Here is a 23,907-nt window from a genome sequence, read left to right as displayed (position 1 = left end):
GGTCCTCCGGTTTCCTCCCACTGCTAAAGACCCCTACGCGCAAGCGAATTATGTAAATAAAATTAAACCATATGTTAGTCCCGAAATGACCTAGTTTGTGTCGAGTGGACGTTAAACCCCATTTCTCTTTCTCTCTCTCACCGGGATCGAACCTGGGACCTCATGGTTATTGCGGCAGTTTGAACGACTAATTTATTTTCTCGCACTTTGTGACTGCGTGTGAGGACATTTGAGCGAAAAACATGGGGGTGCGTGCTGGAATCCTTTCTTTGTTTAGCGATTCTAAATAAACAGTTTAAGTATGAAACAAATTGCTTGTATACGTTACTGTTCCTTGGTCACGATCCATATATCAAAAATAGTCCTTTGTTTTGTAAAGTGCGTGGTTGTGTTTTTTTGTTAGTTAAGAGTAATTTAACCAAGCTGTTTTACAGAGTATTACGAAAGTCTTCTAATATCTCTGTAAAAGATAACTGTCTTCAACACATGACGTCATATCGCGCGTCGTCAATCGTCGGCTCAATGTCGCGTGCATTGTTTACATAAGACGTTACTGATTCGAGCCGAATGGCGGCTTTTACTCAATATAATACCCATATACACTAAAATAGAAAATAATTTTTACCTAAACATACTTCAAACGTCTTTATTTATTTTTCTAATACATAAAAAAAATTGTTTTAGAATTTAATTTCTCGGAGGAAAAAGTTAATATTTGTGGTTCATTAAGTCGCATCGATGTCATCCTTATCAGTGATTGTCGCGGCCTAGCGAATATTCACTGCGGATCAGTGTGTAATTTAACAGGTTCGAATGTACACAATATTCTTTTGACATTTTTTTTAAATCCTGTTTTCCAAGACAAAAAGTGTTGTCCGACGTATTTCCATTTCTTGTAGCTTCGAGAAGAAACTTGGTGGCGAGATTAAAATTTGGAATTTGTTCACGTCTGCTGGTCACGTGCTCAAGGGAGGTAATATGAAAAGTCAATCAACTGAAGAGCGTTTAAGCCTCTTAAGGGATATGATGAAAAATATAACGGTTTTATAATACGTTCAATTTTCAGACTTTGTCAGTGTGTGTTCGAAATATATCATCTTCTGTCTTGCTAGTCAGAAATAATAAAATGTGTGTCGTGGTTAATGCTTCGATCGCTGGTTTTGTTTGAACGTTGTTCTATCCTGCATCACTGACAAGGGAAACCACGCCGGAAAATACCGATGAACTTTATCGGTCAAATGAACTCTATCGGTCAACACAGGAATCGAACACGTGACCTCCAGGTTAGCGAGCCCACGTCTTACTCATTGGGCCGCCGTGGCACCCCGGTAGCTATCTTATTAACCATGCCCTTGTCAGTGATGCTGGACGGAGGGCCTGACAAGGGAAGCTGTCTAGTCGTTCGGATGGGAAGAAAAACCGAGGTCCGTGTACACATTGGCGTGCACGTAAAAGATCCCTTGACGGTTGGAATTCGATATATGGGTAGACAGTAGTGCCGCTGTCCGGGCAAAATTTCCCTCAACGCACACTGTATGTCGTATACCGTCTTCATTAGCCCAGTCGGAACAGGGCAGGAGGATGTTAAACCCCATTTCATTTCATTTATTTATTGCCAATGGTAATTATCAAGATGGGGTCGTAAAATGGCCTCCACGCTCTCTCAACGTACAGCACGACATCGTCCAATTAAACATGTATAATTATTGTTTATTAATATGCAGCTAGAATATACGAGAACAGAACCTAGCTGTTATTATTAATTCCCGGACATCCATAGTTTAAAGAATAGTCATGACAGTAAATCGATATTATTTATAGGATATTGTTTTTTTTTTCACAACCTACTCGCTTGTCTAATGTATTAAAACATGAATAGGATGGGGTTTTGTTCTCGTTCATCAATCATGTTGCTAGTTAATTATCTCTCATTATATACATTTGTGACTGGCGTTTGTGAGTTCGTCTGTTTGGGGGTTGGCTGCAAGTTGGTGTATAAATGCTGCTCACGTCGAGGAGTGACACTGGCCTGGCGACGTTACAACCCCCAATGGTTAGCACGTGCGCGCTGTATTATAAGGTCTGTCATTGAGTCAACTGGCTTGGTTTCGATTCCCCCAGTTGTGCGTGACAAGGAGTAGGGTCAGCGTGTTTATTGAGAAGAAGATTGTCAATCGCATGTTTAATGAAGAAATCAAAACAAAACCGATATGACAAACCCGTGGACAAGACAAACTACACCAACATTGCAAGGAATAAACAACAAATATCAACTCAAGTGAATGGATCCGAGGGGCAGCCCTAAGTATCCATTAAGAGTTCAATTACAGAGAGAGAGAGAGAGAGAGAGAGAGAGAGAGAGAGAGTTTAACGTCCACTCGACACAGACTAGGTCATTTCGGGACTAACATATGGTTTAATTTTATTTCAATAATTCGCTTGCGCGTAGGGGTCTTTAGCAGTGGGAGGAAACCGGAGGACCCGGAGAAACCCCACGAGGTTGGAAGGTCAATTACAGAGACGAGATCTAGTTAGATTGTCACCAAAGCATCTCACCTCTGCTTACAAAATTTCGTATCGTAGTGTATCTATATATCTTAATAGTTTCTAGGGGTCACAGAACTTACAAAAACGCTTGGCATTGAGGACCTACGTCAACAAGGTAGATTGATGTATGTTGATTCCTGAGTAGTTTAATTTATTATCCGCTGATTGACGCGGGATCAGAAATACAATTTCCTATACAGTTATAATGATATACAGTTCAAAAATCAATATATTATTTCCGCCTCCACCTGTGAACTGGGTGCCTGACCTCAAGTTTACCTGTGGTTTGTAATTATATCTAATTAATACCTACAGCCTTCGTCAAACAACAGAGGACATAATATGGCTTCCGCTTGTATCTCTGAGGTTGGAAGTCGAGGACATCTTAGACCCTAATCATATATCTTGTTCTCATAAAACAATTAAGGTGGGTGAATGGCCGAATGGTTAGCGCGTGCACACTGTATCATAAGGTCTGTCATTGAGTCAACTGGCGTGGTTTCAATTCCCCGGTTGTATGTAACAAGGGCTAGGGTCCTCCGTCCGTCCTCTCGTTTCCTGCTAAAGACCCCTACGCGCAAACGCATTATTAAAATAAAATTGAACCATATGTTTGTCCCGAAATGGCCTGGTTTGTGTCGAGTGGACGTCCACTCAACACACAACTGTTCTATTCAGGACTAACATATGGCACCATTTTATTTCAATATTACAGAATGTTACAACACCTCTCTAATGCCCCTCTCTTTCTCTCATTGGGAATAAAAGTTGAAGGTCTAAAAGATTAAAAACATATGCCAATGCAAAACGCAGTTGAGGACTGGGGTTAATCCCTGGATTTGCGTAGGACTTGTTATGTTTATCTTTGATATCACCCTACCCTAGAGTCACAGATGTTCCTGAAGCAACGATCGCGAGTTTTACAACACCTAACCGTTGCTTCAATACTGGCCAATTCCCGAACTTTTGCGCTCGTTGTGTTTACACGTGAATAATTAGCATTGTCCAATCAGAGGTCGTCGCACATAACACACTGTAAACAAATAGAAACTGTAAACTGATTTCCAGCAACCTTGACATTGACCGAACTTTGAACTTTGCAACTCGATTGTCACATGTAGACATTTTAGTTATAAGCGCGAGACTTGATAATCGTAACGATATTTTTAACGAATGAATCTGATAGGATCATAAGCTGGGCTTGTACCCAATCGAAAGTAGTGCCAAAATATGCGGGGTATTACGTGAAGGGCTTGATAAGATGTACGTAGTTAAGGCGAGATCAAGCCTTCTATTAAAGATGAGAGTCACCAGGAGTTTATTGGAATAGAGCTCCTCCCGACTTAAGTCTATTTCATGTTCTTAATAAAGGTCTTATCATTATGCTGATCTTCTGTTGTTCCTTGCCAGGACATCCACCCTCCACCACTGACGAGGGAAAACTAAGCCGGAAAATACTGTAACAACTCCTAATTAAACAACACCACAGATTATGACCTTGTTCAACGTGACTCCTTATGAAACATTTTGTAATGCCGCATTTGTATTAATCACACAGAAACAATACACCATAAAAATCTTAATGGAAGTCTAATAACCATTCTCATTATTCGTGCCTTTAGTTAGGACTTGAATCTGTTTAGTCGATAATCATGGATTGTTCCAACAAATTGATCTTTTTATTCAAACGACAATCGACTACGTAACGTAGTCAATGTGATAATCAAGACTATTATTAACTTTAAGAAAGATTTCTTTAGAATTTTATATTGTAAGCACATTCTTTTTGCAACACGTACAAATTGAAATGACACGAATTGGGGGTAACGTCCTACTGGACCTAAACAATACACACTATAAATGGATTTACTAAACCTATTAAAATAAAACGAATTGGGTGTAACATCCTACTGGACCTAGAAAATACAAACTATAAATGGATTTACTAAAATAAAATAAAATTGAATGGGGTTTAGCGTCCTACATTTTTGCACCAACTCGGCTAATGATGACGGACATACGTGCAGCGGCGCTACTGTCTATTCCTGGGTGTAGTATGCAGTTTGCTACGACGGAACTTGAGCCCGGACAGAACAACACGTGCATTTTGTAGCTCAATTTATGTACCGATTCTAATTTTAGAAATAGTTTCATATAAATATGGCGGTCGTTTGTTTAATCAAGCCTTTAACAAAAATAATAAGTGCAGGGGGGCCGCACCACACACAAACAAAACCTATCAGAGGAACTGCGGGTCAGACATTGCAAGCAATACACACCAAAAGCGTACGTATATCATATCCAGGCCAGTGTTTAGCGCCCACTGTACTGTACTATACAGCACCGGCAGTAATACAGACGCCATTCAAAATGGCAACACAATAACACTACGAAAACCACGGTCAAGGTCACGAGATGTAAACAGAGTTAGGGCACGTGGATGTTGCCGAGGATTGTGGGTTAGAGTTAGGACGCGGACTAGTCCTTGGGTTAGGGTTAGCGCTTGTTCTTTTTACATCGTGACCTTGACGAAATCTGCAGGTGGCCTTCAAATTTAGATTTGACCTGAAAACAACCCGGCTAAGACACACAAACCACAAAGAAATTGCAAGCAAATAAACAACAACCGCCAGAATGATAAACAATTAACTGTAAATAACATGGTTAAAATAAGAGAGACACTGTTGACTGTAATAAGTCATAAAGCATATTAATAAGGCGTATGACAAAGTAATTAGATATTGAATTACAATCTCTAATTTCAGCCAGACAGAGTTTTCCAAGCGCGTATCATAATGCTTTTCATAATACGGTATCACATATGATCAGGCCCTGAATTCACAAAACATTCTCAGACGTAAGTTAAGAATTTACTCAAAATTGTTTGCCTTAATTTAACTAGAATGAATATAACCCTTTATAAAACTTTTGTTGTTTTAATGTATCAAATACATCAACAAGAAATTATGTGCAAGGTTCTGTGTTTCTGGATCAAAGATATTTCTCATAAACAGTGATTTAAAGTTGAGTAAACTCTTAACTTAAGTCTAAGAATGTTTTCTGAACTCGGGGTCAGGTTACTCTGACTAAGAATATATGCGAAATTGAAAATAATATTCATAGGAAAACAACCCGTAAGATAATGATGTCTCTAAATTTTCCCTACAACTAATAAGACATCCGTAGACGACCACCTTCCAAGTTCAGATCCCATTTCCGGTCCAACAATTCGCCATTTTGTCACGATATCACCTCCCCTACTTTTAACAATTAAGAGGTTGCATGACGGGATATTTAGAGACACAGACTGTTATTGAACGAGATTATACGTGATCAGTGTGTTAGAATTTATCCCCCGCAAAAACCCTCACTGTCTACGAGTCCTAGCGAGAAGGGGAACTTTAATTACACATCTACACCCATACGTTATGAATCATGAGCATGGGGGGGGGGGGGGGTCGGATGGCTGAATGGTTAGCGTGCGCGCGCTGTATCATAAAGTCTTTCATTGAGTCAACTGGCGTGGTTTCGATTCCCCGGTTGTACGTGACAAGGAGTAGGGTCGCCTGTCCAACCTCGTGGGTTTTCTCCGTGTCCTCCGGTTTCCTCCCACTGCTAAAGACCCCTATGCGCAAGCGAATTATTGAAATAAAATTAAACCATATGTTTGTCCCGAAATGACCTAGTTTGTGTCGAGTGGACGTTAAACCCCATTCTCTCTCTCTATCTCTCTCTTTATGAATCATGAACCGATCATTAATATCAAAGACGTCATCTCAACATCTTGGAATTGTGACGTCATATCGAATATCGATGGCATGCCACCATTCTCCCGTGCAAGTCTCGCTATCCAGATTTCATGAACTGCAAGGGAAGGTAACTCTATTTGGAAGATTGGCATGACATTTCGTAGAATAATCATCGTCCCAAAGCAGATGATTACCTTCTGGATAGAACCAGTTTCTGGTTTTAAAAAACCTCAGATATATTATTTTGTTTATACAATTCCAAATGTATTTTAAAAAAAAAACCCAAAAACATTATGAGACCTAATTACCAGTGTAAGGAAATAAATGGGCTCTAGACTAATTATTTGCCAGTATAAAGTAAATATATGATTAATTTCGATTTGTGATATGACGCCACCATCCCAAGATGGCTACAATGATGGATGGCATAGTCAGTTAATTTAAATAATTTAATACATTCAAGTAAGCATTTGCTGTTATGTTGACATACTTGTTGCTGAGCATAAACGTACAACAGTTTCTGAGATAAAAACCATGGAAAAAGACGCGGGCAGTGGATAATCCAAGAATTTAATTAGGCTTCGATATTTGTGATAAATGGACAGCGATTAAAGACAACATCGTCTTGTATATACACTGAATTCTCCTCAGGCTTTGCATCCGTTGCTAGGTCACGTGACATAAACATGGCTTCTTTTAATAGATTTGTTTTATAGCAAGGGTAATCCCTCGCGAGTGCAATGTTTTCAGAAGGATTTGAAGCAAAATTTTGATATATTACTTAGTTTGAATATGTTTTATGTCCAAATATATCATTAAATCACCACGTTTGTACGCGGGAAGGTATCTTCAGCAGTTGTGATTTTAATGGGCTACAGCCATGGCGATGTCGTGTATGTAAGAAATTACGTTTCCTGTTAATAGATAATTAGGTAGATGTTTCGGTTGATCAAATTTACTTATTTTTGATCTGAAAACTGTTATATTAGAAGCAGCTTTAGAAGTCGAATCTATGTTGGGGAAAAACGATCTTTTAAACCTTAAAGTTCGACAACGCGGCGTCAAATAAATCGTTTGTATTTCGTTATGAGTGATGAATACGGTGTGTAACTGTTTCTATGTTGTTGTAAGGTATTTGAGAGAGAGAGAGAGAGAGAGAGAGCGATGGGTTTAACGTCCACACGACACATACTAGGTCATTTCAGAACTAACACATGCTTCAATTTTATTTCAATAATTCGCTTGCGCGTAGGGGTCTTTTAGCAGTGGGAGGAAACAGGAGGACCCAGAGTGAACCCACGAGATTGGACAGGCGAACTTACTCTTTGTCACGTACTACCGGCTAATCGAAACCCCGCCAGATGACTCAATGACAGACCCTATGATACAGCGCGCAAGTGCTAACCATTCGACCATCAAAGAATTAGCACAACCAATGACTGTGTCATCAGAAAATAACATGGCAATATTGTACAGTACTTCATAGGTGGCGTTTATGAAGACAAGGAACACGAACGGCCCCAGGACTGATCCCTGTGGCACTCCAGAATACAGGTTAATCTGTCAGGAGTAAACTCATGGCTTTTCACTCGAAAAAACTCAAACAAGGACAGAGGTTCCGGCCACGCGCAGACGATTTTAACCCTAACGATAATCAGTTGCCTAGCAAATTAATGATGACGAAGATTACTTATCCAAATCTATTCACTTTACAAATGTAATGTTGTGGATTGTGAAAAGGGTATATGTTTATTACCAGCGCAGATAATCTAAATGGAGATCACTAATCCGCGAGGTTCACTAATCGGGGCGGTCACTAATCCGCGGGGTTCACTAATCTGGGCGATTACTAATCCGCGAGGTTCACTAATCCGGACGGTCACTAATTCGCGAGGTTCACTAATCGGGACGGTCACTAATTCGCGAGGTTCACTAATCGGGATTCACTAATCGGGACGGTCACTAATTCGCGAGGTTCACTAATCGGGACGGTCACTAATCCGTGGGTTCACTAGTCCACCACTCTGCCAAAATCTGTATCCATATATGGGTATTCAAATAACCAGTAAGGCCTACAGACGTTTTTTTTTTAAAAAGCGTTTTGTCAAGGTCAAAAGATCTAGAGACGGTTCCGCCAATACAATCAACCTAACACTAACTATTGAGCATTCCCCAATGATTGCCCGAATAACTGACATTCAAGTTGCCATAGCCTATGATTTTATGTAGACAAATTTAATCGGAATATTATTTTGATGCCAAATGTGAACTGCCGAAAGTACACTTTATTATCAAGTTTGTAATTTGTAATTCGGTAGAACGTTGTCGGCGTTTGAGACAAGTCATGAACGTGTTGTCGTTGCCCCGCGAAAATGATATAATGTCTATCAACATAAACTTTTTAAAATAGCTTTCAGTTGCCAAGACTTATAAATATTTAATGAACAAAGCCTCTTTTAGTATCATGATTTACGAGCGCGGTAAAAATACAGGAATTTGTTTTTTAAAGCTACAATTTCATATTTTTAAGTTATATTTTTAAAATTTATTAAAATAAAGCCTTAAAATAGATGGTATCTAATCTATTAACAGTCCTACCTTGTTAAAGAATAATCCTATTATTCCTATAATTCACTATTGCCAGTTGAGAAATTGGCAAAAATATCATTTTCAACTTCAAATTCAATCGTTTGAAGATAGTTATTCCATGAGGGGGGGGGGGGGTAATAGGAAAACAAGGGAGGTAATTGTGTTATTATTTCCTGTGTCAATGATTTTTAAGTGTGGGGAATAACGCCTATGATCGTATAATAGTGAGTTGATAACCTATTGAGCAAAAGACATAGAAATAATTGTGTTTTGACTTTCTTAGAAAATATGAAATTCTCGCTTTAAACTCGTGTTTATAGTTATAAGTGCAGGAATGAGATAAAGTGGCTAATTAAAATCCTAGAATAATTTGTTTATTTAAACCCCGCCGTCTTTTTGATCACAGAAGATGATAATTCATAATAAAACTACGTGTATATAGCTAATATAAATCCAGTAGGTCTGTTTGAAAAAGATTACCGGGCTGCACATAAAGACATAAAGAAATAAATCGCCGATTGTCGACGAGCGGTAATCGATTAACCCTATAAATCTGCGACAATCGCTTATCGATATTCAGTGTCAGGTATTGTCAGCTCAGGTGTAATTAGATCCGAGGTGGTTGCCGGTAGACGGCGCTAACAGTGATAATTACCTGTGTTGCGTCTATATTCGGTGTGATAATTACGTGTAGCTGTCGATACGAAACTAAATTTAACTGACATTTATTAGCACTATAAACTACAAGGACTGGGGAGTTGTTGGTTTTATGGTTAATGCTGTCAACCAGAAATTAATGGTAAACCCACTAGAATACTAACGGGGATGGACTGGGGTTTCGCGTTCTGTCGTGAGTCACAGACTAACATACGGTATAATCTTTGAATGACATTTAGCGATTGAACATAATATAACACAACACAGTTCTATGGATAACAATCACTATATTATATACACACGACGTTTCGACCGGGTTTGTTTCTGTTATGCGTTAACTTCCATTTCTCTCTCGCTCTTCTACATAAACTGACCTTTTGGGAATAGTAACGGTTCTGTGTCTCAAGTTCAATAGACACTGGGGGTTGGATGATAGAATGGTTAGCGTGTGCGCGCTGTATCATAAAGTCTGTCATTGAGTCAACTGGCGTGGTTTCGATTCCCCGGTTGTACGTGACAAGGAGTAGGGTCGCCTGTCCAACCTCGGCGGTTTTCTCTGGATTTTATTGATGGCGAATTAGACCAAAACAAACTGGAAATGATATTTTCGTCAATTGGTGTGTCTGCATAAAAAAAACTTACAGCGACAGTGTTCAGATTTTTATCGGCCAAGATCACAGAATGACATAACTGATGGCGTCAGTATTTGATTGATCGTAAGAAGCGCTATTACACGCATGCCGATTTTCCTACATTAACAAGTAATAAATATTAAATACTTTAGAAACGGAAACGCTGTTACGTGTCATACAAATTGAAGTAAAGCAATTCTGACATTAAGAAACTCTTACATTGCTAAATATCAAAAGGTTTATTTGTTATTGGAAAATGAAATCTTTCGAGTGTCACAAACTACAGGTTCCTAGCGTGGAATATGGCAGATGACTTTCTACTGACTTTCAGTTAGAACGCTCTGGGTTTGTTTGTTTGTTTGTTTTTGATTAATAAAGCAAAAGTAAAATGCAACCGTTGCCAAGGCGAGGGTTTATTGCTCAAATATTTAATATTCTATTATATTCCATCAGTAAAAAAAGTGTGTGGTTACCGCTGCATTCTCATGGTTACAAAAAAATTCAAACCAATTTTTATATAATTGGGTAGAACATGCTAGTGTTGATTTGAAGCCCATTCGAGAGAGAGAGAGAGAGAGAGGGGGGGGGGGGGGGGTCAGAAATGGAACAGATATGGTAATTGCGTGCCAATAGAGTTGAAACCCGCACTTTGACTTTTTTCAGCTGAGGGGGGTGGGGGAGTGAGAGAGCACAGAACTCTGAAAACTCTAAGCATATAACCCAAATCGTATCCATATATTGCCTTCAATTAATCCATGGACGTATAAACCTCTGGTTTTTACCTCTTCCCCTATTCAGAGATGATAGTGCGTGAGCCGATAGCGGTTACCGAATTCTCTTCCCTAACCGGAAGTAACCTTACCGGAAGTAACCTTGTGACCCCCACTCTGAACTATAGACATATTGTCTGGAATAGGTTTACTGTAAATACACTTACCATAAAGTTTTCTCAGCACCTTTTTAATACTTTTATCCCAAAACGTCCGAGAACGACACGTTGGAAATCGCCAACATAAAATAGCGACCACTGTTGCTAGTATAACCACCGTCACGGCACCTGTGATAATTCCTGCTACTTCCGCTGGTGGAACTGAAACAGAAAATAAAAGAAATAAAAATATCTTTTTAGAACGAAGCTTTTAGAAAAGGACTATATAGAATGGCCTACACTACAATTCGGGTATCATGTAGTTGTGCTTTTTAAGTGGGAGTATCCATATTTAATGTTTAGTTTTAAACCATTGTTCAAAAATTGTTCAAATTTATCGAAACATATTGACTTCCTACTGTCGCGTAGTTAAAAATGTTCGTTCGTTCGTTCCTGGAGTTTTACGTCAACTTCCACCAAGAAAAAAAAATAGTCCGTTTAGATTAGATAATGAGTGCCAGGTTTACAACCGTTTACTTTCCCAAGCTAATTAGTTTCTCAACACCTTTATTAACCCGAAACCATGACAACTGAAACTGGTTTTGGGTGTACCGGAAATGTATCATATTGTCTGGTGTAAACAATACCACCCGGTACTGCTCTCCATTACGGAAATGTTCTCACGTGACGGAGTAACTTGTTACACTTTTCGTTCTTTGAATCTGGCTATTGCCAGATTAAGCGTTCAGTACAGATTACTTTACAAGACAAAGGACATTACATAACCGGGTCAGCTGTAATAACTAATGACTTGGATATGGCTCTGCCTAGCCGTGCCAGTGTCTAACACCTGGTGTCATTATATGCTAAGGCTGTGTCAAGGGCGTTAGGTGACATTTTCCTAAATAATCCCAAATTTTGTAACATACTGGATGTCTTAGAAATTAATCTTCCGGAACACACACACTCCACACACACACACACACACACACACAGGACGTCCACTCAATATTTGGGTCTACGAATTTGTGCACTTGGTATTTTGCTTCCAGTTGAATTATTTGTGGTTTTTTTTTGTATTCAGGTCCATGGATTGGGATATTTTGTTACCAGTTCGGTTCTATGGAGTTTTGTATATTCTTATCCATTCAGTTCTAAGGATTTTTATATTTTGTTACTTGTTCAAGTCTATGGATTTTCCTACTCGTTAGAATAGGATATTGCCCGTTGTATATTATTATTTCAGTCTCTTTCTCGAACAGTATTAGATGACTTATTGTTTACTGTAATACCAAGAACGTTGAGCTGATTGTTCACGCTTGTTCTTCAGATTCCTAACATGATACAACCTCCTTGTTTAATGGGCAAATACAGTTCATGTCTAGAACAAGTCGGGTATATATTGTCAACCTATTGATTGTAAAATGAAGATGACGAAAAGTGGAAATGTAAATTCGAGCGTGCAGAGAACAACACTTGACTCGTCTGTTGTCATGTAACGACGTCTTTAATCACTATGGACACCCTTTCTACTCTAAACATAAACAACTCGTTGCTATGACAACAACCATAGAAACACAACTTCAGAGTATGATTAAAGGTAAAAACCAAAATAACTGAGAGTTTTAATGTGAAAAGAATAACCCTAAAAGAACAGAATTTTCGCCATGTTGCTGGTGAAAATGAATACTTTTGATGTTTAAGTTGCTAAGCGACCTATTATTAAAATGTATAAGGTTTTTTGTTGCTACAAAAACTGTCTTCAGCGTATTGTTTTATGTTTCGAAGAAGAGCATCTTGATGTTTAAAATTTATGAAGCATCTTTAATTAAGAATAATGGTGGTCTTAAAAGTCTTTTATTTTCGTAATTTAAAAGTGATAAATTGTAACTAACGCCGAGTCTTATATCTCATAACGGCTGTCCCGAATTTAGGTAAACTCCGGAATTGAATATTTGATTTTCAATTTGTTGCACAGAACAAAGGCGGACAAAGGATTATTCGTTAAAGGGTTCCTAATCAGGGCCGAATAATAGCGAAGAATTCTGATCCCGAGAAATAAAAACAAACCTCAACCATTTTATCATGTACATAATGGCTTGTTGAATGAAGTACCGAAAGAGACCATCATAGGTATAGGTATAGATAGGGATATTTAGCACTGGGGGAAACCGGTATGGACAGGTGATTCCATTCCGTGTCACGTAAAAGCTTTTGATTCACTGACGGACCTTATGATTTAAAAACGCGCGAGTTGGATCACTAGATCACTGTTCTAGTTAGGGCGAGAGAGAGAGAGAAATGGGGTTTAACGTCCACTCGACACAAACTAGATCATCTCGGGACTAATACACGGTTCATTTTTATATCAATAATTCGCTTGCGCGTAAGGGTCTTTAGCAGTGGGAGGACCCGGAGAAAACCCACGAGGTTGGACAGGCGACCCTACTCCTTGTCACGTACAACCGGGAAATCGAAACCCCGCCAATTGCCAAATGACTCAATGACAGACCAATGCAACCCCCCCCCCCCCCAGTGAGTTAGGCGATGGGTCATTAATCAGGATGCCCTATGTTTAATGGTTAGATGTAAACACGGCTTGCGCTAATCCCAACCCTAATCCTGGATCTAACCCTAATGCTTGCCCTAACCCTAACCAACAAAATTGCCAACCTTATTTACATCTCAGAGACCTTGATAAAAATTGAGCTGGCCTTAACCATGTTCAGTCCAGGTGTTAGCCGAGACAGTTCAACGTGATTCCCAATGCCAGTGGTGTGGGTTGAATGACCTGGTCAGAAACAACGTCTAGTCTAAAAGAATGACCCGGATATTGTGCTTACAAGACGTTAAACCCTGTTCCATTCATTCTCCAATATACATGGAAAACCATCTTTAGAAATCAACCCAACGATGCTATTAACCCCAGAAAGACCATGATGTAATAAGAGAACTGATGTTTTTATAACAACACCACACCAAATATCATTAAAGTTTTCTAAATACTTCACAAGCAATAGAAAAATCACTAGTCAAATTGTCTTTATTAAATCAAGCAGAACGCAAAACACGAAGTATGGTAACACAATACCAACACGGCGATAAAACCATGGCATAGTCACGGAAACGGAAATTGTACATGTACGAAGTAGGCGGGTGGATCAACACATAAAACACAGAATTCGATAGTTGATGGAACGTGTCATACGATGCCTAATGATCCATGAAAATATTGTCAGATCTTATTTATTGACAATCGTTTCTTTTTTTACTTAATTGTTTTCTAGTAATCGACAATACACCTTTGTTTATTTTATTACCACATTCCTGTCACGCTTCCAAGACTCTTACATGGGAATAACTTAATGTGTTTTAGACATAAAGCAACATCTTTGACAGGGCCAACACTGACTTTCCATTTTTTCCCGTCACAGTGGATCACAGACAAGTGTTTATATAGCTTTCGATTAACTGGAATGTTTTAAAGGACAATATTGGTGTCAGTCATTATCACGTATGTGATAGAACTCGTTAAACACGTTCCAAATATAATACAGAGATCGTTGCTACGATAGATGCGTAACTGGAATGTTTTAAAGGACAACATTGGTGCCAGTCATTATCACGTATGTGATAGAACTCGTTAATACGTTCCAAATATAATACAGAGATCGTTGCTACGATAGATGCGTAACTGGAATGTTTTAAAGGACAATATTGGTGTCAGTCATTATCACGTATGTGATAGAACTCGTTAAACACGTTCCAAATATAATACAGAGATTGTTGCTACGATAGATGCGTAATAAAGGTTTCAACAATCGGAAAGTGACGAACGCAAAAGGAAAACACGAGTTATCCTTCTATATAGCTGACTGACGTGACGAGTGATAACAGATACACGGGCGAATTTCTGCTCACTAATAATTTCTTTGAAGAACAAAAGTTGTTATATCAGACTGTGGGAGGATATCTGATAATTCAAAAAAGTAATTGAATGTCACTTGATAAGGGAAAACGAGAAAAATAAAAAAAAGTCCATACATTCCCTTGCTTTTATTCATTCTATAAAAACATTGTAATGCACGGACTCTAGCTATTTTTCTCGTTCTATCACATGGGATAATGACTGATGCCAATATTGTGTTTTAAAGCACAATATTTGTGCCAGTCATTATCATATATGTGATAGAACTGATTAAACACGTTCCAAATATTATTTTATCACAGAGATCATAATTGCTACGATAGGTGAGTAATCAATGTTTCAACAATAGGAAGTGACGAACGCAAAAAGGAAACTGAATGAAGTGACGGGTGATAACAGATATACATGGGCGAATTTCTGTTCACTAAAAATTCCTTCGAAGACGACCCAAAGTTGTTAAATGAAACTGTAGGAGTATATCGGACAATTCAAAAAAGTAATTGCATGCCATTAGATAAAAGAACACGAGACAAATAGAAACAGTCCGTACATTCACGGGTGTTTATTCATTCTATACCTTATAAAAACATGGTAATGCACGGTAATGTTCTCTTATCTAGTGAGAGTCAATTTTGTTTATGAATTGTCAGATATCCTTTCACAGTCCCATATAGCAACTTTTGGTCTTCGAAGGAATTAATATTATTTGGAACGTGTGATAATGACTGGCACCAATATTGTCCTTTAACTGTCCAAAATAAGAACCATTGTAATAACATTCAATAGTTTTATTTCTCTTCTATGAAACAATTTCATGTCTTCATTAGCCAAGTCGGTGTAGAACAGTAGGACGTTAAACCCCATTTCATTTTATTACATGAAATAATTATATACAAGATGATACAACAACTTAGAAAATCCTTCTTTGTTTTCCATTATCTCAGTTTGGAAATACTTTATTAGGTTTATTTTTTAGTTAATGATACATTATTCAAGAGCTAAATTGGCCCATTGCCGGTCTTTCTTTAGACCTTAAATGTTATATAAACTATTAATTAGACATTTATTAACTTAATTCTGTAAATATGTGGGCTTTATAAACTGCCAGCCTTGTTTCATAAAGTTACCAAATGCCAAATCACTTTATATCTCGGAAGATAGCACTAGGTTTCACGTTTTATGGTTTCTAACCTTAAAATATTAAAAAAAAAAGAAAAAAAAAAAAGAAATAATGGAAGACATTCAAACATTAAATTTTTATTATTTTTTTTATGGCACTATAACTACACATGAGAATTCAAACAATTAAGCTTCCAATAAAACAACGCAATGAACCTAGGATTAATACTTTTGTCATGTTAAAGCTATAGTACATCTAATTATTGGTAACGTGTGAAATGTAAGATGAGGGTGGGGGCGACAGTGACGTTTTGATCAACTCGTCGTAGAATTCCAATTGTCAAAGGTTATCGTGTTCGGCATCTAAACGACCAGGAAACACTTGAGACTGACGAAATGAACAATATGATGATAAATATATTCTGTTGATGACAAATGTAATTTTTCACGTAGTTGTCGTCGCTACCGCTGAGCGACGAGAACCCGACTTGAAAAATCCCTAGGTTTTATTCGCGGCCCATGCCTTAACATTCTGGGTCCCGTTTCTCGAAATCTTAACTAAAGATAATATCCAAATACTTCAATTTTGATTGGCTAAGCACTAAAATCAATATAATATTATCCAATCAAATTACTAAAATTTGGATTTTATCTTAGTTAAAATTTCGTGAAACCAGGTCCCTGTCTAAAGTAAAATGGCCTTATTTAGCGCTCGATTACCTCGACAACCTAGTGGAACACGGCGCAAGATCTTTCAGTGTAAAGCCATGTGATTGTTCGATCAAATGTCATTGTGGTTTTGCGGAAGCTGTTCAAAAACCGGTGTTAGCTTATAGTCATCATTGATACGAAAAACAAAAACAAAATTAAATGAAATGGGGATTAACGTCCTGTTCTGCTCCGACTGGGCTAATGAAGATGGGCATACGCCATACAGTGTGTTATGAGGGGACTTTTGCCCAGACAGCGGCATTATGGCCTACTCTTATATCGAATTCCAACGGCTAAGGGACCTTTTACGTGCACTCCAATGTATACACGGGTCCTCGGTTTTATGTCCCATCCGAACGACTAGACAGCTGTCTTTGTCAGGTCCTCCGTCCTCTGCCACTGACAAGGAGAAACTATGTCGGAAAATCCCAATGAACTTTCTCGGCCAATGCAGGGATCGATACAAAAAACCAACTAGAACATCTAAACATAGTTCCAATTGAGGATGTGCTGAATCATGAGTTGAAATGACGAAATGGGATGGAGTTTTTGTTGAAATTTAAGTTGAAAAGACGAAACCGTACAATTTACACAATAATTTATAGGAACACGTCCTGTAACCGGAACCACTTTTTATTAATCATGTATGTGATCCTATCACGTTTCTTGTGAATTCAGTCGGTAACCTGAGTTGATTAATACCAACTGAAATGGACAGGGAAAAAAAGATATCATCTGTGTAAATACCAATCATACCGAAAATACAATTTCTACGAACATCGTTTTCACTAACAATATCTTATTTTCCACTGTTCGGGTTAGAATGAAATGATGTCTTTGAATGGAGCGGAAGAAGAAACATAAAACACTCTCATTGGTTTTGTTACAAAATGACAAGCCCCTGTTTGATTAGGGTAAAATGTAACCCCCCCTTTTTGATTTGGGCTAAATGATACGACCCCTTGGATTTAGGTAAGGTCTCGTGGCCTCCTTGATCAAAGTGTAAATGGCTAAATCTATTTGTTAAGGCCAGCTCAATCTTTGTCAAGGTTAGGGTAAGGTAAGCATTGGGGCTAGGGTAAGCATTGGGGCTAGGTCCAGGGTTAGGGTTGGGATTAGCGCTAGCCCTGTTTACATCTAGTGACCTATGACGAAAAATCGAGCTGGCCTTATCATTTAGCACTAACCGGAATCACACTGGCGTGGCCGAATGGGTATTAGTTTCAGAACAACAGAATAAACACCCTCGTCCACTGGCCGAAATATGACGTATATAATTATTGTATTATATATTTATAGTAGATGACAAAGATGTCATCGTCATGATGTTGTATATATGACCGGGTCCATATATTATTGTACAAATGTCGGGAGAATTATATGTCAGACAGAGAATATGGCTGGCTGTCATTATAATGAATCATCAACGACAATAAACTGTCAAGGATACAAACACAAGAGACGCGGATCTCTATTAAATATTTCTGTAGTTTCTGAACTTCAACGAGTGTTATTGTTCGTGGTCGTGGGAGACCAGGACCCTGTTTCTCGAAATTTTAACTAAAGATAAAATCCAATTTTATTAGATACTTCAATTTTGATTGGCTAAGCACTAAATCAATCTAATATTATCCAATCAAATTACTAAAATTTGGTTTTTATATTAGTTAAAATTTCGTGAAACAGGCCCCAGAATTCCAACTTTCCAGGCTGCTATGCTGCGTCTACTGGGCTAATAAGATCCGCCATACTCCATGCAATGTGTTATGCGGGATATTGTGCTTAGTCCCAACGCTAGGGCCAACTTTTATTTCGATTTCCAACTGCCATGGGATCTTTAACGTGTACACGGAACCTCGGTTGTTCGTACCATTTGAACTACAAGACACTCGTGCTTGCCAGATCCTCCGTTCTGCACCACTGACAAGGGTAAACAACACATGAAACTCCCGAGGAACCGAGATGGAAACTAGCGACGTACTCCCGGAAGCACCCTGTCTTCCACCGTGTCAATACTAATAATTAAATAAATACTTATATTACAGCCCGAGTCATATCGTATGTTATTTTCTTCTTATATAATCGAATACTTGCGTAACACTATAGATAACAGAAGATCAGCATAATGATAAGACCTTTATTAAGAGCATGAAATAGATATAAGTCGGGAGGAGCTCTATTCCACGTCTGACTTACTGTCAGTTAACTCCTGATTATATAGCCTCCGACAATAGGGAAAATGTATAAGGGTCATCATCATATATGGTATTGTTTTTATGGGTTTTTTTTTTATCAGATTATGGTATCTGTAATTGCACTGCGTATTTCGTTTGAAGTCGTTATCGGGTCATGGCATGGTGCACTGACCACTGTCGAGTGTTGTACACAGATCATGTACCGATTGTAAAGGACATATGGGATTAACTACGTGTTTAATTAGAACACAAAAGTATATTTACAAAAGTATATACATAGTTGAAAAGTCAATATCATATATATTATCAAAAACCAGTTGGAGGTCAATAAGTTCTATGCACCTAAATGATCGTTCAATTTGATGAAAGTTATAGAGCACTTTGTCACACCTGTTGCTATCGACGAGCCATATATAGATATTTAATGTATAAAGTATTCTTGATTATTAAGAAATTAAAAATGTTTACTTCACTTTTCAGACGAATATTTAATCATCAATGTTTAATTCATAGAAACTTCCCAAAAAAATTCACCAAAGCTATATATTCATAATATCATGACAATTTCTGCTTTTTTTGCTAATTTAATTCCAAGCAGACTGTTCTGGGGTATGGTTAGGAATACATTAAGAATCTTTTAGTTTTTACAACATCCCTGATTTGAATAATTGCAGGCAGTGAATAGCGTCAACTATCTTTTGAGGTTTGGTCAAGTTATATGTGGTAATTTGGAATGATGCAAATGATGGATTTATTTAGAAGCAACATTAAAGAAGCATTTTGTCCAAACTAGATCTGTCTATTTCTGGCATTAAATGTTCTATAAATTATCATTTAAGCATTTATTTACATGATAAGTCAATAATCACACCTCTAAGACCACCGGATCGCCGTGGTATTAAATGGATTAGAAAACTAGCGCTACTTAATAATTTTAGGTTATCATGGATAATCGAGACTTTGTTTGTTATCATAGCAATGGTTCCTGTCAAAACTTCAAGCACTCATAACTTCGTACACAATAAAATAATTTGACTAAATGTTTCTATTTTTGAACTATTATATAGTAATATCCCCGCCAGACTAGGATGGCGTCCTTACTGCGCTGCTACGACGACGGAAAATGGTCTCACACCGCGTCAAGATCGCCATAAGCGTGATGAAAACGCCAGATATCTTGCTGTGGTCTCCATGGTCGCCAATGATCAAAACAAACGCCAAGGTTCTTCGAACTGACATGAAAGCTGTGAGAACGCGACTTTTTTCAAGTTTGTAATTTTTGGGGACATTTTCTCGCGTTCTGTTCACGTTTGCCGGCGACCTAGTGCATTTTCTGGTCTCCGTACGGTCGCAGCAGCGCAGTAAGGACGTCACCCCGGTCTGACGTGGGCATAAGATCGACCAGCTCATTAACTGAATCTTAATTAAAATACAGATGTGACGTCACCCTTTAATGTCTCGCTCAGGACCATTAACCAATACATAATGTCTCTTTAAGATTTGGACAAGTTATCTGTCCAAATTGAAATGGAAGATAAGGAAATGATCACTTTATTGAGAACTAATACGGTTGCATAAATATCTGCAAATATTAAGCGGCTTTTAGTTATTTTTTTAACGCCCACGTTTGTTAGAGTTTCTCAGATTCATAACAAGGATTGTTATCTGGTAAAAAAAAAGGGTTCCTGTCGAATTAATCGATCATAAATCTTCTTTTACATATCAATATCTATAAGAAACATTCTCGATGCCGTTTTTCAAAACATAAAATTTAAGAAACTGCTTATTCGGTCTGTGATACGATCTATTAGAGTTTTAGCATAAAGAAATTAAGAAGAAGAGGTGGAATAAAAAACCGTCAACTAATCCGGAACGAAATACTGGTATCATTTTAATTACTATTTGTCTTTTTCTCTGTCCCTTTTTACAAATTTTAATTTTCCCGTTTTAGGTCCACCATGTTTTGGGGTTTTAATTATTTAGCTTGACCTAATTGTTTCTATTCATAAATACGTTCGGGGTATTAAATTTCATAATGCCGATTAATTTCTAGGTTTTCACCAGTTACAAATAGAAGAAGAAATTACAAGTGTTTAATTCGCCGATGGGTTAATGAATCAACCATTAGGTAGACAGATCGATTTTGAAAGAGATGAGAATACAAGTGATCAGCTTGAAACATTTAAAGTAGCAATCATCATCATCATCATCATTAGTTTACATGATACGATATAATTATTTAAAATATAGGTGGGTTGCGGCGATGGGACAAAGGGTAGGTGGGTGGGTAGTGAATTTTTTATATTTTTTTTTTTTTGGGGGGGGGGGGGCAATCAATATTATTTATGAATATTTCAATGGTCAAAACATTTTGCCCTTTGTATTACTGATAATCTTGTGCGTAAAAGATCGAGGAATTAGTGTTCCTTTTCAGATGCATAGGTCCTGACTCGAAGTCAGAAGAAACTAACGTAAACTTTATATGGCATAATTAAAGTTGAAGTTGATCGATTTCAAACTTAGTTTAGGATCATCAGTATCCATGCGTGTAAACGTTGGGTTCACGAAAAATAATCCTAATAGTGGACTGGCGTTACGACGTTGCCCGGACAAAATTCTTACCCTGGCATTACACACGTAGATATAGAAAAGTGATAACCGCATGTTAAAATGACTTGAATATTGTGACGTTAGAGTGACTTGACTTGAGTATTGTGACGTTAAAATGACTTGAGTATTGTGACGTTAAAATGACTTGACTTGAGTATTCTGACGTTAAATGACTTGAGTATTCTGACGTTAACATGACTTGAATATTCTGACGTTAAAATGGCTTGACTTGAGTATTCTGACGTTAAAGTGACTTGAGTATTCTGACGTTGCAATGACTTGAGTATTCTGACGTTGCAATGACTTGAGTATTCTGACGTAAGACTAGGTTGTATACAACAATCCACAGATATATCGAAAAAACTAAACGCTAAACGAATTGGATAAAAATGATTGATAACTGTACGATTAGATTTGTAACCACAGAAGAATGATTCTGCGGTTAAGTAGACGTATAATAAACAGTGTTATAGCTGCATTGACATAGCATGAATCAACACATAGGAGATTTGTCTACTGATCGCCAATTCTTTAATCTAGATAATGCAGTAGCTTTATTTCACATCCATCAGGAATCAAAGAGGCAATCATATTATGATTGTTTACGGGGATATAAACGCGAGACGGAGCAAAACAGTCTTGCCGCCAACGCAATTGAACCGAGTGGCACATCAATAGAAGCTAAGTAATAAATCGGTAATTATCGCCTACACCATTTTATGCAAATGGAACAGAATGACAGCAACCGTTTATATTATAACTCCAGACATCCTCGTTTACTAGTTGACATATCCATATTCATAAATCTTTACCCTGTCGCCAAGATGAACTACCAGGAATTAGATCAAACAAACTGGATTTTGAGGATGAGAGTCGACTGGACAAACATAACATGTTTATTTCTCAATGTGAACATAAAAACCTAAGGTCTGAAGGTCGGAAGCGGCTCTGAATATATACAGGGGAATTTGGGGTTATTCTTCTGAAAGTTTTTCTTTAAACCTGTAACAGGTTATTCTTCCAGGGTAGGGTTTTTTTTCCAATAGAAAACATGATCTAAGGGTTTTCTTATGGGAATTCTGAGATATTCTCATTTTGCGTACATGTAAACATAGACGGTTTATAAGCAAGATAAAGTCCTCGACTTCGGTTATGCTGGAAAAGAAAGACGGGTTATTTTCTTCAGTCTTTCTTTCCCCAGCATAACCTCAGTCTCGTGCTTTATCCTAAACATAAAAACCTTTATGTGAACAAAGATCAGCTAAATACCAACACGGTACTAAAATAGTTACTTTTTAAAAACAAATCTATCTTATGAAAATCAATACTAGCATAATTATAATGGGCATGGGTACTAGCATCAACTGCCAAGTGATATTAGCATCAACTGCCAAGGGATACTAGCATCAACTGCCAAGTGATACTAGTGTCGTAGGATGAGAGATACTATCATCACACCCAAATGTATACAATTTGTAGCTTTATGGGCTTCACAAATAAACGAGAGAGACACAGAGAGAGAGAGAGCGAGAGAGAGGGGGCTAACGTCCACTCGACTCAAACTCGGTCATTTCGGGACTAACACAATTTTATTTCAATAATTCGCTTGCGCGTAGGGGTCTTTAGCAGTGGGAAGAAACCGGGGGACCCAAAGAAAACCCAGGAGGTTGGACAGGCGACCCCACTCCTTGCCACGTACAACCGGGAATTCAAAACCACGCCAGTTGACTCAATGACAGACGTTATGATACAGCCATCCGACCCCCGTAATAATCGAGGATTGGTATCACGGATTCTAGTTGCAATACTCTTCAAAATAAAGTAGGGGATATTGAAATGCAAATACCGACACTTCAAGGAAGGGTTGATGAAAACTGCCGCGTGCTGCTTTATCTATCCATGTTTGCTTTCCTATCGGTTCTTGCATAAGATTTAATGTTTAGCGTATCTTTGCGTTAGTGTGTTACGTTTAATTTGATCGGGAGATGTGTTCGTCGACGTCAACGTCAACCGACAACACTGCAAGAATTGGCCGTGGCACTGCAAGAGGAGTGGGTAAGATTGCCCCAAATCGTGATCGGACGGTTGCTTAGGAGCATGCCACGACGAATTGCTTAATGTCTGAGGATTTGCATGCATCAATTACTCATTATTAAGACAAAAATCAAAAACGTCCATTTTCACTTTTGACAGTGTATCTCTATGCGAGTGAAATGGGGCCGTCAGATAAGCCGCCCATATGAACTGTTTATGTTCATGCGTAGGCAATCGGCCTGTTATTAACATACACTGGTTACCTCTA

At 38.0% G+C, this 23,907-nt stretch overlaps 1 protein-coding gene across 2 annotated transcripts in view; it reads right to left on the bottom strand.

Annotated features, from left to right (window-relative positions):
- LOC126822436 (synaptotagmin-15) overlaps positions 1–23,907 on the bottom strand; it is a 155,950-nt gene that overhangs the window by 52,498 nt on the left and 79,545 nt on the right. For both annotated transcript variants that reach the window (XM_050551349.2, XM_056101226.1), the window contains exon 2: positions 11,112–11,264. In XM_050551349.2, the coding sequence (XP_050407306.1) occupies positions 11,112–11,264 (153 nt within the window). The remainder of the gene's footprint in view (positions 1–11,111; positions 11,265–23,907) is intronic.

This window comes from Patella vulgata, chromosome 5 (assembly GCF_932274485.2).
Source record: "Patella vulgata chromosome 5, xgPatVulg1.2, whole genome shotgun sequence".
Taxonomy (NCBI): domain Eukaryota; kingdom Metazoa; phylum Mollusca; class Gastropoda; family Patellidae; genus Patella; species Patella vulgata.
Note: the sequence above shows the minus strand (reverse complement) of the source record. Positions and strands in the feature narration are given on the sequence as shown.